Source organism: Heliangelus exortis, chromosome 20 (genome assembly GCF_036169615.1).
Source record: "Heliangelus exortis chromosome 20, bHelExo1.hap1, whole genome shotgun sequence".
Lineage (NCBI taxonomy): Eukaryota > Metazoa > Chordata > Aves > Apodiformes > Trochilidae > Heliangelus > Heliangelus exortis.
This window is the reverse complement of record NC_092441.1, coordinates 7,890,763-7,904,997: the sequence shown is the minus strand read 5'-3', so window position 1 is coordinate 7,904,997 and position 14,235 is coordinate 7,890,763. Positions and strand designations below refer to the sequence as shown.

The following is a 14,235-nucleotide window of genomic DNA, read 5'->3' as shown; positions in this document are numbered from 1 at the left end:
GCTTCTGGTACTGCTGCTGCTTGTCCCTTGTGCAAATATATTGCTGGGTACCCAGCATATGGTACATGGGATGCACTGCCCCGGACAAGCATGGAGAGAGCAGTGCCATTTCCCCAGGTCACCTCCCTTCCCAACACATCAGTCCTCACCCACCACATTCAGAGTTGTAACTTCACCATGTGTGCCCACCGTGGCAACACCTGACACAGCCTCCAGGCAATTTTTAGAGACTAGGTGAAGAATAATGATTTTTATTAGTAAATTTCTATCATTATGAAATGTTCTTCTGAAATAACCCCTGTGCTGTACTTTTAGCAGTATTACATTAAGCACATTGGGACATTAATATTATTTTTAATGTTTCTAAAATGTACAGGAATATTAGCAATAGTCATACCACCTGCTGATCCCCCAACTTCTGACATAACAGGTATGACAAACACTCAGGTGTAGAAAAAAAATGAGGATTTCAAAGGTCACCCAACTGTCTAAGAATATTGGAGAAGACCACTTACTTTACAATTACTTTGAATCACACAAGAGAAAGAAGCATTCAAATCAGATTTGAGCATAGCACTCCAGGTGTGGAAGATTCGGCTGGGGATTGGGATCTCCAGTGTAGGAATTACAGGACATTGATTTATAGCAGCCAAGAAGCTGCTCCTTGTGTCCCTCTGCACCTCTGTAACCTCCTTTCAGGCTCTATTTGGGCTACGTGTCCTGTGGTCAGGGAGGGGGAGCTGGGCTTCAAACTCAGGATGTTATTTTTCTTGTTGTGGGAGAAAGCCACTGCCAGGGATTTGCAGACAAGGAGCTCCACTGGTGAGCCTAGATCTGTAGAAGCATTGCCACACCAGCCAGCACCCACTTGGAAGGATTTTCTCTAGTTTTAAGGTTAAAAGTCCACACATATGTTGGCCCTCTTTGGCGGGTTTTGTACACGGGACATGGGTACATACTCCGGGTGTCTTGTTTGTCAGCAGGAATGGCTCTGATGAAAATGACAGGCATGGCCTGGGCTAGCTCCTTGAGCCTGGCATCTGTGATTAACCCAGTCTGCAAAGGGAAGAAGACAGAGTCTCAGTTAGGTTTCCAAGATGAACACCAGCAGTCCCACAATACACACAAGCCCCTGTAATGTTTAGATAAGCTGGACATTTTGAGGAGGTGCAAGGATCTCTCCTGAGAACATGGGGGAGGATGAATCCATCTGAAGTAAGATCAAACATCTCTCCTGTTTCGCCAGAAGCCTCCTTCAAGTGTAGCTTATCCATGGAGGCATGTAGAGACACCTGCTCTCCCCAGGTGCCCACACCCACACCTGAGCTCGACATCAGAGGGGAACAATGTTCCTGGCTATGTCCAGCCACATCATCCTCACGCTGCTCATCAAGAGCAGGAGGAGCTCACGGGAAGTGTTGCTTGGGCTTGGTCAATTGTGGACATCTGAAGAGGGCTCAGGATGGAGAAGAACGCTCCCTTGAGAAAAGTCTAAAAGGTACTGAGTGAGTCTCCCAGCACACAACCAAAATTTAAGCATGACCTGGCATGCACTTGAATGTGCAATGAATGTATTCAAGGTTTTATGTAGCCCCAAGAGGCCCCACAGGATTGTTTCCACCCTCACACCCACAAGGGACATTCAGAAGGACCATACCTGGGGGAATATTACCATTAAGCAAGTCCGTGGGATCCCCTTCAAAGCAATGTGCTGGCTCAGCAGGATGCCTCACCCAGGAGAAGCATGGTGTGCTCTCAGGGCATGACACCACAGAATCCCAGACAGCTCTGGGTTGGAAGGGACATTCAAAACCATCTCATTCCAACCCCCTGCCATGGTCAGGGACACCTCCCACCAGCCCAGGTTGCTCCAAGCCCCATCCAACCTGGGCTGGAACACTGCCAGGGATGGGGCAGCCACAGTTTCTCTGGGCCAAACAACATCTTGTTTCTTTAACTTGGCTCTCTGGCAACTTCTGGTTCTCTTCTGACAATAAATTGCCCTACACAGCAATAATTTTTCCAGGGAAGCTTGCAAAATTGCTTAATGGAAAGTAGAGAAAAAACAAATACAGAAATGGAAATAAAACTCAGTGCTAAAGAAACTGACTCCCACTGCAGCTTAGCTTCACATATCATTATTACTTCAAATGCTCTTAGATCAGACTTGTGGGATGAGATTCAGCCTCTCTAGTATTTTATTTAGTTCTTCAAATCAGTGAAGAAAAATGATCCCTCTTGCCACACACCTTGGTTTAATTGTACTAATGCCATCTGTTATCCTAAGCTGTGATAAATCCAACTCTATGGATTTTTTATTTCCAACATGCTGAACAAACATCAAATAATTCTTATAATACCTTGTGAAGAAGCTATTTATCAAGCTTTATTTTGGTCTCTTTTTAAATCCACATCTTTCACTTCTGAGGGAGGATTGTGATCAGATCTTTTTTTTTTTTTTTTTTTTTTAACTGCTGACAATTGTTGAAATCAAATTTCTAAGATATATTCTGTCTCTTTCTGGGCTAACAAGAGTTGAAATCTTCCCAAGCTATTGCTGTAGAACATTTCATTGTGTTATGTCTGAGCTCATTTGCATTTGAATTTTTTATCACTCTCATCACCAGAAACTAATTCTACTCTGAAAGCAATTTTCCCCAACTAAAAAAGCCATGGTGAAAGCCATGGTTCTGTGCTCAGAGAGCTCAGGCTTCACATCCTACAGAAGTCCCCAATTCTGCTTGTCCTGGCTTCTCAACAGGCAATTTGAGGAGCAGACTTGTTGCCTTGCCACATATCCTAGAATCATGGAATCATCTTAACTGGGAGGTGGGACAAGGTGCCATCTGTGTGTCACCTTCTAACTGTGTCTGAGAATCATAGATTCATTTAGGTGTGAAAGGACCCTTAAGACCACCAAGTCCAACTGTTAACCCACTACTGACCATGTCCCTCAGCACCACATCCCCAAGGCTTTGAAACTCCCCCAGGGATGGGAACTCCACCCCTGCCCTGGGCAGCCTGGGCCAGGGCCTGACAACCCTTTCCAGGGAGAAATTGTTCCTAACAACCAATCTAAACCTTCCCTGGCACAACTTGAGGCCATTCCTCCTGTCCCATCCCTTGTTCCTTGGGAGCAGAGCCTGACCCCCCCTGGCTCCAACCTCCTCTCAGGGAGTTGCAGAGAGCCACAAGGTCTCCCCTCAGCCTCCTCTGCTCCAGGATCAACACCCCCAGCTCCCCCAGCTGCTCCTGGGCACACTTGTGCTCCAGACCCTTCCCCAGCTCCATTCCCTTCTCTGGACATACTCCAACCCCTCAATGTCCTTCTGGTCCTGAGGGTCCCAGAACTGACCCCAGGACAATCCCTGCCCTGCTCCCGCTGGCCACACCATTGCTGATACCTATCTATGGGTCCAAAGACACAAAACAGATGTCACAAGCAGGGGATGCTAATAGATGGCCCAAATACATCTGCAGGAAGCCAATATCCCTGCTCATTCAGCTGCATTTTGAGATGTTCTTAGCACAGGTTCACCTGCACCAGAGCTCATTTAGCATCAGTTGGCTTAAAGACCTTTAGCATAGCTCAGTCTTTCAGATGGAATTGCCTTTGTCTGTACCAAGGTGGTACAGAGATTCCTGGGGTTAGTGGCTTCAATGGGACATGAGTAATGAGAAAAGAGCCACCCATGGAGCTCACAGTGCAGAAGATCTAATGATGTGCTGTCCTGTAAAGCCAAATGAGAGAGGAAATTTTATCACTGAGTATTTTAAGAGTTCAGATATAGATGGAAAAGGGTTTGCCAAGTTACTAATTTTTTAAAAAAAAACATAAATAAGAGACTGGCTGTTCACAGCACAATTTGCAAGTGTCCCCTCCATGGCTGCATTGTAATTTTACCACTGGAGACCTCAGCTTGAGCTACATTCTATTCTTGCTCTCATAGCTTTCAAATAAATGAGCATTACTGACAGTTAACATCTGCAGGGAAAGGCTTCACATGATGTCCCAGCTCATCCCTCCAGGAAAATTTTCAATCTCTGATGCATGAGATCTGGTCTACCTGGTGCCTCTGCAGAAGAATGAGGCAAGCTGTGATGTTTGGGACTGTAGCACCAGAACTGGCTATGCCATTTACATACTAATGGTATTTTAATCTGCATCTAATGCTGGGAGCAGCTCAGATAAAAAATGAATGGTTTGTAACTGCTCCCACAGATCCCAAGCTGCTTGAACCCTCAGATAAATGTGACTGTTCCAGGTCTGCCCTTCTCAGCCTCTCTACTGGTTTAAGACAGGTGCTTCACATAGGGCTGTCTTTAAGAAGTGCACAGAAATGGAAGGAGGCACAGCAGCCTCAGAGCTCAGCCAGCACAGCACACTGAGCATCTCTTCCAGAGAGAGGTGCTGGGCTGTCTACACCTGGCAAAGCTGTGTTAAGCACATATGGTGCAAATCCACCCCAATCCTTCTCCTCTCCTGCTCCAGTACCCTTCGTGAGGAGCTGGGCACACATTTGGCATCAAAATTTCCATTGCTGGGAGCAAGAAAGCCCCAGATCATTCAGCAGTGTCCTATGGCTTAAGATAAAAATGTTTCATAGTGTCACCAGTTACACCAACCCTGCCTGAGTCCCACTGACTTTAATGGTGCTACAGCACGAGATCAAATAACCTGCTTGGTTTCATTTCATCTAATAGCTTCCTGTAATGAATGTTTTGTAAATGCAAGACACCCAAAGGCAAGCATAAATGTTTAAATAAATAGAGAAATGTGAGTAGCAGAATACAAGAGTGATAGGTTTTTTTCCCTTTTTTGGAGGCACATTCTAAATGTGAAAAGTGAAGTTGTTCCTCAGAGGAGTTCTTCTAAACATGAGTTGCCATTCCTATCTGAGGATTAATTTGGAAAGACTTTACAGTCTTTACCTGTTCTGACAATGCTGAATCCATTAATATATACTGGTGCTCACTGGATTACAGGTAAAATGAAAAGTTCCACTAGGTGGAAATGACATTTTCAGTGTCAGCAGCAATATGAAAATATTCTCTTCCTTTCTGAAATAAATTGAAGCATGAAGCCCAGAGATTATGACTGGTTCTATAAATGTAATTGCTCAGTGTCTTTTAATCACAAGGAAAATGTAACCAGAAAAATATACTTAGAAAGTCTGGGTTTGTCTAAAAATTGTCTTTGCAGACAAACCTCAGTGCTCAACGCAATCACCCCTCTGGTAGGAGGGAGGCAGAGGGGAGAAGCCATGTGCTTCCCCAAAATTTCTGGCTTTGCACCACTAAAATTTCTCACACTTCACTCATATCACCACCGGGGGATGGGTAAAACCCAGGCAGAACTCAGCCATTTTGACCATTATATTTTCTAGTAATGATGGTAATGCTGGTGAAGAAAAATGTAACAGCAGTCACTCGGATTTGTTTTTAATGGAGTATTTGATAATGCAATACCAGAATTTTTTTTTTAACTTTCTCTGCACTGTTTTGTGAAGCTGATTTGTATCCGCTTAAAAGGTCAGGTTTGAGGGTAACTGAAACCCCGTGCTCCCTGGAGTAAGGGGTTGTGATCTCCAAGAGCTGCACAAGGTTTTGTGTGGCAGCCACACCAAAGGCTTAGACAAGGGAATAGGCAGGGAGGTGTGGAACCAGGGCTTGGGAAAGGGACTGGGCTGGAACAGACAGCTCCAGGGGGAGATTCATCTGACCAGCCTGGACACCCAGTCTAGGCTGCAGAGGAGAGGCCCACTTTTCCCACTTTTCCCATCTTTCCCATTCCTGAAGGGGCAGCTCAAATAACTATTTTAGACAAGTGCCTGGCTGGGCTGAGTAGGCCCCCAGAGTACAGTACTAAGCAATCAGAGTGTAACACTCATGGCTTTTCTATCAACACAAGAGCCTTGGTGAGCTCACCTCTGTGTCCCAGCGTGCACCCTCCATGAAGAAGCCGTGGACATACGCCCCTTCCCGAGGAGGACTGGCACAATCTTCTCTGTTCTTTTTTGTCACATCACACTGCAAGGTCATCTTGTCCAAAGGCCACTTGTTCTTTCGGGCTGTGGACTGCATGATGGCTGTCAGGAAAGATTGGGGATTGAAGAACCCAGACAGCCACACTGAGGAGGGTAAGGAAAAGTCTCCTGTCCAAGCCTCCAGCTCCTTGATGCGAGTGAGGAGGTCAGCAAACCACCCCCCCAGGCTGGCTGTGGAAGGGTAAGCCCTCTTCATCCAGGACTCAGGCACCATGTCCAAGAAGAGGGCATTCTGCAAGTTCTCCATGTCACTTGTCATGGTCAGTTCTCCCTGCAAGAGAAAGGGCATAATTAGAATGGACAACTGTTAAATAAAGTTGGGAAGCTGAGGCTGAGCTAGGACACATTCACCAGTGTTCACATGATGTGAATTTCTTCGGGAGTTTTGGGTTTTCATTAACACCTTCTGTACATTCTTGCATCCTCATCTTCCTTACTGTAAAGTTACTATTTGGAGGAAAACATGTGACAGCAAGGATGGGTGTCCCTCAGTTGTCCCTGACAAGCAGTTTTCTCTCAATGACTGAGGATCTGTACAGGGCAGATTTTCAGAGGTGCAAAGCTGTTTTCAACTCACACTGCCAGGGCAGGAGATGGAGTCCTTGATGATCTACCTCAAAACTCTCTCAATGTTTTGTTATGTCAAGTCCTAACTCCTCCTCTCCTCCACTTTCCCTCATTCCCCTCCTCCTTTATCACTTTGCTGTGCAAGTCTGTCTTTATGACTTCACATGTTGTCTGCAAATGTAATCACAGTTTCTTTCCCACAGGGGAAACACACAACAAATTTGGCCAAGTGAGATATACACAAAAGTTGGGCTTTCCTTTTGTCCACCAATTACTTATTTCTAAAGCTTTTAGAAACTTGTATCAGTTTTGTTCAGGCAGAAGAGCTGAAACATCACTGCATGGCCAAAAAGGCCTTCTGCACAAAAATATCCTTCTTGAACTTGTGCTCTGCAGAGGGTTCCTGGGGTACACCAGTCAAAGGCAGGGGCTCAGCTCATCATTCCTGGCACTACAGACAGTGCCTGAAGCCTCTCCCTGAGCCTAGGGCTGGGGCATTGCCTCCTTGCCTGTTATAGATATTCATTGATAGGGGTAGAGCTGGGGTACCTGACCCTGCTTTGAGCATGGGGTTGGACTTGATGACCTCCAGAACAACTGATCTGTGTTGCTGTGACTCTCAAGCCAACTAGTCTTGCAAATGTAAAAAAAAAACCCCAAACACTTGCAAATGTAGGGTCAAATTCTGTAGGTATGTAAAGCACTTCAACATTGAAATCTTCACATGCCCCATGTTGAGCTAGAGGGGTACAACTCACCACAGCATTCTGGAGTTTTAGTTAATATTGTTCACAGATTTCCATTGTAAGTGCTTACGACATTTGTCCCTTTACCATTTTGCCAAAATGTATCTGTCTTACAGTTTCTCTTTGCCCCAGGCTGAGTGTTTTTGGAAAGATTAACTGAAATCAGTGGAGCCACTGCTGAGAATGAAGGCATGGGAACTGGGTCAGTCTATTCACATTAAAAAATTCCAACTGTTCTTTCACAGGATTTCAGTGCCTCCAGCCATGAGGTCAGCAGAGGTGCCCTTTACTGGGTCCACAAAAGTCTAGGAAGCTTTAGTAAAAGCTGAAACCCACTTAAAGAAACCCAAAGACACATTTAGCAATTCTTGTCAGAGCCAGCAGTTAAAAATCTTCCCAGTTTAATCCTGCACTAACCATGCCCTGCAGAGCTCTGATCTGGAGATCCCACTGACAAGCTCCAACAGGACAAGATCATCACCAGACACCAACCAGGCCATGGGAGAGCCAGCACCAGCACCCTTCTTGATGGTCCATACTGTACTGGGCAATGTGGATTTTGTTGCAATTAGCAAGGGCAGTACTTTGGGCTGGACAGGACATGGACCCCCAGCACTCACCAGTTCAAATTAGAGCTCAGAGCATGTTTGTAATGTCCTTATGTCTGGAAGCCACTGCAGCCCTGGGGTCCCTACTCAGAGTTGCCCAGACTGAGCTGTGGTGGCCCATGCAAAAATGTCCTCCCTAGGAAGTGTTCCTCTCTCAACAGGATGGGCTGCAGTGAGTCCAGAGGAGGCCACAAAGATGATCCAAGGGCTGGAGCAACTCTGCTCTGGAGCCTGGATGAGAGTTGGGGTTGTTCAGCCTGGAGAAGAGAAGGATGCAATGGGGAGACCTTAGAGCACCTTCCAGTGCCTGAAGGGGCTCCAGGAAAGCTGGGGAGGGACTTGGGACAAGGGCAGGGAGTGATGGGACAAGGGGGAATGGTTTCAAACTGGAAGAAGGGAGATTGAGATGAGATCTTAGGAAGAAATTTTTTGGTGTGAGGGTGCTGAGCCCCTGTCCCAGGTTGCCCAGAGAAGCTGTGGCTGCCCCATCCCTGGCAGTGTTCCAGCCCAGGTTGGATGGGGCTTGGAGCAACCTGGGCTGGTGGGAGGTGTCCCTGCCCATGACTGGGGGCTGGAACAAGATGATCTTTAGGGTCCCTCCCAATGCAACCCAACCCACTCTGTGATCCTACAAGGCCGTGTTAAATCCCTGCTCAAAATAGGGCTTGTTAAAATGCAATGAATTTTGAAAGGCAGAAAGCATCTGAACCTCCTGGGTTTGCCCATGGAGAACAGATTTCTGGTCAACAGAGAAAATCATGTTTACAAAGGTTTTAAGGTTAATTTTTTGTTACACTCTTGAAGCTAAAAGCTGCAAATAGGTTAAATGAAAAGCTGGAAGCAGGACTACTTGCAATTAGTCCTAAACCAGGAGAAACATCTGTAACAGAAAGAAGAAAAATTCTGAAGGGAAAAGTCCTGCAGTGATCACCACAGGACACCAAGAACCACAAAGCCTTCCAGTAGTGACAGTTAGAAGGGTTTGGTATTCCTGGAAAGGTTTTAAAGTGGGTAAAAATATTGCAGAATCTGTCCAAGCAGTCAAATTGATTTAAAGCCATAACCCACATGATCATATATCCTGGCTGATTTTGTTTTCAGGAAACAAATGAATTAGCAAATGTAATTCTCAGGAAGGCTTAAGAAAAGCAATGTTTAAAACCTGTGCACCCAAGCATACTTGCTGGAATCTCCTGTGAGGGTTCAAAGCATCTACAGCAGCTATCTCATATAGTTGTTCAAACACAATTATGCATAAATTTGCATTTCAGATGCTGAATACTTAAATGCATCTGGAATGATTCAAGTCACTTTTTTTTTTTTCCCCAAAAATGCTGGCAGCAATTTTCATTAAAGACACCCTTGAAGGAAATCCTAATCAGCCTGTAGACATTCCCTCAAGATGAGCAGACTATTGACACAAATTGTTTTCTCAGTTAAGGTTATTTTCACTTGATACAGTGAAATACCAAGCTAGCCTTGCAAAATTTGGTCTTGCTTTCTCATTTTATAACATTTATTATCCTCATTTTGGAGGCTCACTCTTCACTGAAACTGCAAGATAGAAAATCTGCTTGCAGAACTGGGTACAGCATTAACATGCAAGTGGTTCAGCCCAGCCTCTGGTCTCACCCAAGTCATCCAGAACAAAGGGCTTTGGAATGCAACACGCCAGTTATTTTTGATGGCTACCAGTCTATTGCAATTTCTCTTCCTCTTAATAGGATGTCTCCTATTTTTGGAGCAAACAATCACTTTCCGTTACACAGACAAAATGAATTATTCAAAAATTCAAATTAGGCATGACATTTCCAAATCGACTTCCTTTAGCAGATAGTCAGTTAAAAACAATAAGACTTGCTTCCTCTGTATTTTATTTATTCTCTTCCGAGATCTGTGGCTCCTGCTGTGTAAACTCTCCTCCTCTTAGTGCTGTCAGTCAAGGTCCCCAGTCCCCAGGACTCACAGCTCTCACAGAGCTGCTCTCAAAAGGAACAATTAAAAGAACAATTTATCTCCCAAGCCAAGTGTGGGACCTTACAGCCAGGTCAGGGCAGCAGCTCTGCCTATGGAGCACAGATCTGAGCAGCAGCACCTGAGGGACCTGCTGGGGTTCACCTGGAACTGAACCTTCTTGCTCTCTGCAGCTCCCTGAGAAGAGGTTGGAGCCAGGGGGGCTTGGGCTCTGCTCCCAAGGAACAAGTGATGGGACAAGAGGAACCACCTCAAGTTGCACCGGGGGGGAGTTTAGATTGGAGACTAGAAACAATTTCTTCCTGGAAAGGGTTGTCAGGCCCTGGCCCAGGCTGCCCAGGGCAGGGGTGGAGTTTCTATCCCTGGAGGGATTTAAAAGACATACAGACATGATGCTGAGGGACATGGTTCAGTGGTGGGCTTGGCAGTGCTAGGTTAATGGTTGGACTTGATGATCTTAAAGGTCTTTTCCAACCAAAAGAATTCTATGTCTTTATAAAAGAGGCAGCAGCAGAGTCAAGAGTTGCCTGGCCATTCTGTGGTACCCAAGGCATGTGAAGGACCTGTTGGAGGATGCTGGGCAGTGATGCAGGTCATGCTCAACATCTAATTCAGCTCTGCAGGGACCCACATGCAACCTTTTCTTGCAGACATAGAAACATTGCCTGCTGGTGGTATTTCAGACCCTTTAAATTTGTCTCTTCGACAAATACAAGATGAAGAAATGCTGACAGGAATAGATACTGCTACTCATCTGCTCCTCAGCAGTCCTTGAATCACACTGTAGAAACCAAGGCTGTTGGGACAAACCTACACGGACATTAGAGGTGCCTTTTCTGCAGTTAAATCTCACTTCCCTGCCCTGAATTGGAGCAGATTTTGGGGGAGAAATTTGCACCCCTTATCATTGCCTGATTTCCGTGGTTTATTTAAGCCCATGCATCCACTCATTCCCCCTCACACCACTATTAAATAGCTTATTCTTCTCCCCATTAAATCTAATAGCTAGGCATTGTCCCAGTTACAATGACATCTTGTTTAGTGCTCCAGGATAGAAACATTAAATCTCTTCTGTTTACCTGTCTCAGGAAACAGAATTTTCAATTCCACTGCCTTATGCTAGAAAATAAAGGAAATCTGTCGATAACAATTAACTACATAAATATCAGCCTGTTTTCAATTGGATTGTACATCCTGGGCCACCATAAAGTCTATACGGGATGTCTCTCTCTTTAATTGAGACAATGAACAATTTTGAGAAATACAATATTGAGAAATACAGTGCAGAAATGTCTGAGCTAGCACAGACCTGAGCTGCTGGGTTCACAGGGCACAGAACAATGTGGCTGGGAGTTAGAAGCAGCCACGTCCTATCCCTGCAGTGCTGCAGCTCCCCAAAATCCCAGAGCAAACCCCAGCATCTCTGTGTGCACCCTGCAGACGTGTCATTTGAAGATCTCTCTTTAAAGCTGCACTCAGGAGCAGGCTGGGACTGTCATTCAATCTCAAGACAGGTCCTCCTCTCTCACCTGTCAGCCCTTTCAGTGGGACACAGGCATCAGCTTCCTGGAGAAGAGTTTAATTTCCTATCAGGGAAGAGAAGCAAGCATGGACAATATCTCCATAGGGAAGGTCTGCTCGTGACCCTCCTCCATTAGTAAGTGACTCATACTCAGCAAGGGGAGTTGTATCTCACTCAAATATTGAGGTTTTAGGCTTTTTCTCTTATAGCTCTGGACATTTTATGCCATTACACATGACCAATCTTCCCTTTGATTTCAGCTCAGCTTATGTTTTTAATGGCCCTTTGTTCAAATTGCATCCAGTACATGGGCCTGTTGTGAAAAGATGTGATTTAGGGGGGGGCTTTCTTTTAAATATGCCACATCTCAATTTCTGAGTGATGTGTTGGTGCTGTGTAACAGTATCAGGTGGACAGAACTGCCTGTTCTGTTCCCCAAAAGCAGTCACTGCTGTGTGTATCTTTAAGCAGTGCCTGTGCTCCAGCCTGCTGAGCGTGTGCCATTCCAAATCCACCTGTGAACCCTTCCCTGTGGAGCCATGCTGGTCACGCAGTGCTGAATGCAGAGCATGGCTCCTTGTATTCCCAGCACACCTTTTCCATTCATCCCAAGCACCCAGAGCTCCCACCTTCAGCCCCAGGTCCAGCTCCTGGAGGGATCGCTTGATTTCACTGGTGAGGACGTTCATGCGCTCGCACTCCTGGAGGGCAACCACGACGTAGGGGGTCCTCTCCTCCACCTTCACCATCAGCTCAGCAATGTTAAACTCATCCGTTAGCTTCTCCAACATCTCTTCCAGAAGAGCTTTCATCTGCATGCAAGAAGGGAAAAGGGGATGGTAGTGAGTGACCCACGGGGCTGCCTGGATGCAAAGGGAAAACCTCCCCTGCCCTGGCAGCTGTGCTGGGCCTGGCACCTTCCAAAGTGCTTGCCCCATCCTATTAAAATTCAAATGCTTCCAGAACTACATGGCAGATGAGAAGCTTTCAAGGTGATGGTTTTAAAGGGTCACAATGACACGTGGCAGTCTCCTTCCTCCCTGGCTCTCAAGCCTGTACTCTGGCTGCTCCTAAGGTCAGATGCAACGCCAGAGAACGGATGGGGCCATAACCTCAGCTGAGCCTCAGGATAGCTGAGCTTTTAAGTTGCTTTTGTGGGGTATATTGCTAGAGAGAGGTGATTATATAAAATTTAATTTTAAGCTGAAATTCAGCATTTTGAACTAGCAGAGCTGTGGAAGAAAAGCAAAAAGAAAGAAAATTATTTGCTGGTCACAATCACTTGTTTTGGAAATAGTGTTTTATATCTCTAAATACTAAACAGGGGAAGCTCCAAAGCCACAAGGTGTTTCTAGTGTCTAAAAAATAAATAAACCAGACAAACCCCTTTCTGCTTGACAACGTGGCATGAAGCCCTTAATTCTGTCACCTGTTATCTCTCAGGTTTGACTGGCCCTTAGCTTGGTATGGAAGCCTCATGGAAGCCTCACCCAATGCTTTGCTCTACTTTTCTGCTGGAATCTGAGCATGACTTGTGCTTCCTGGGGATTTTTCAGGAATACATAACACACACTTACAACTCTCTGCCCTGATGTGCAAAACCTGGAGTGCAGGTGACAGTGACAGCTGCCAGCCCATGGCAGAGGCAGCCCAGGGGAATGTTAGTGCCATGCTCACCAATACACATAGTTTGGGCTCTATACTCCAATTTGCACCCCCTGCTGTTTTTCCAACCCCTCCACACTCACCTCAGCCCTTAGGCAGAGGTGATGATGTGAGGTTCTCACTGCATCCAGCCAGGGGGCTCAAGTTAAAGCTCAGCTGGAAAAGCTCTTCAGCTGCACCTCAGGTGCAGTACAGAAACATCCTCTAATTCAAAATTCCCCTGCAAATCCCTTTGGCTCTGATTTTTTTTTCACAGCAATTACAGCTCCTTTCCTCAGAAGGCTTTCCTCCTTTCTGTGGCCTCAGAAACCTGTGGGAGTGACTGGGCTGTGTCACAGCCTCAGGAAAATGCCAGGCTCACCGTGACCCTGAGAGCTTCACCAAAGCACCTCAGCCAAACCAGGGGCTGGAAATCCTCAACTGGAGGAGCTGAGAGACAGCTCTGAACTCGTTCTCATTCAAGGATCAAATGGAAGGGATACAGCCAGAGCTCAGGTAAAGGAGAGAGACCACTCCCAAAAGAAAACCATCTGAGGCAGCATCCCCTTGGGCCCAGCTAGGGCTGTTTTCAGCAGCTTTTCTTCACAGAGAGATCACAAAAGCCATGAGGACTTCTGTGCTCCTGTGACAGTCTTCTTAATAGTCACCAGGAGTTTGCAGGGTAGCCATAGCCATGCCCTCTGATGATACTGTTGGATCACTCACTACTGATTTTGCTTCTCTGGCCAAGAAGTTTAATTGTATTTCAATAGCAAAAGGATCTGGAGGGAAAGAGAGGTAGTCACATCTGCCAGCAATAAGAAACTCTTTTGGCTTCGCTACCTCTGGATTATTTCCCTCACCTTCAATTCCAGTACGGACTGAAAATTGAAAAAGCTGACCACATCTAAGAGCCCCTTGGGCTAAGACAAGAAGTTCCTGAGCTCCACACCAAGCCAAAGGAAACATGTGAAACCACAGACTTCCTAAGAGCTTTCTATTAGCCATTCATTAATTTGCAAAGCTTGAAACAGAGCTGGGACCTTAAGATTGCAGAAATAAAAAACAGAGCTGCAGTTGGCTGCTTTCAGATCCTGTTATGAATGCCAGATTTTAATGAGCTGTGA

The 14,235-nt window shown here is 45.8% G+C and overlaps 1 protein-coding gene across 1 annotated transcript in view; it reads right to left on the bottom strand.

Moving 5' to 3' along the window:
• Nucleotides 1-235: 235 nt before the first annotated feature.
• The window catches only part of DNAH9 (dynein axonemal heavy chain 9), a 170,928-nt gene continuing 156,928 nt past the window's right edge, over nucleotides 236-14,235 (bottom strand). The window contains exons 67-69 of the mRNA XM_071764710.1: nucleotides 12,094-12,276; nucleotides 5,929-6,318; nucleotides 236-1,056 (exon numbers count right to left, since the gene is read on the bottom strand). Of these exons, the coding sequence (XP_071620811.1) occupies nucleotides 829-1,056; nucleotides 5,929-6,318; nucleotides 12,094-12,276 (801 nt within the window). The 3' untranslated portion in view covers nucleotides 236-828. The remainder of the gene's footprint in view (nucleotides 1,057-5,928; nucleotides 6,319-12,093; nucleotides 12,277-14,235) is intronic.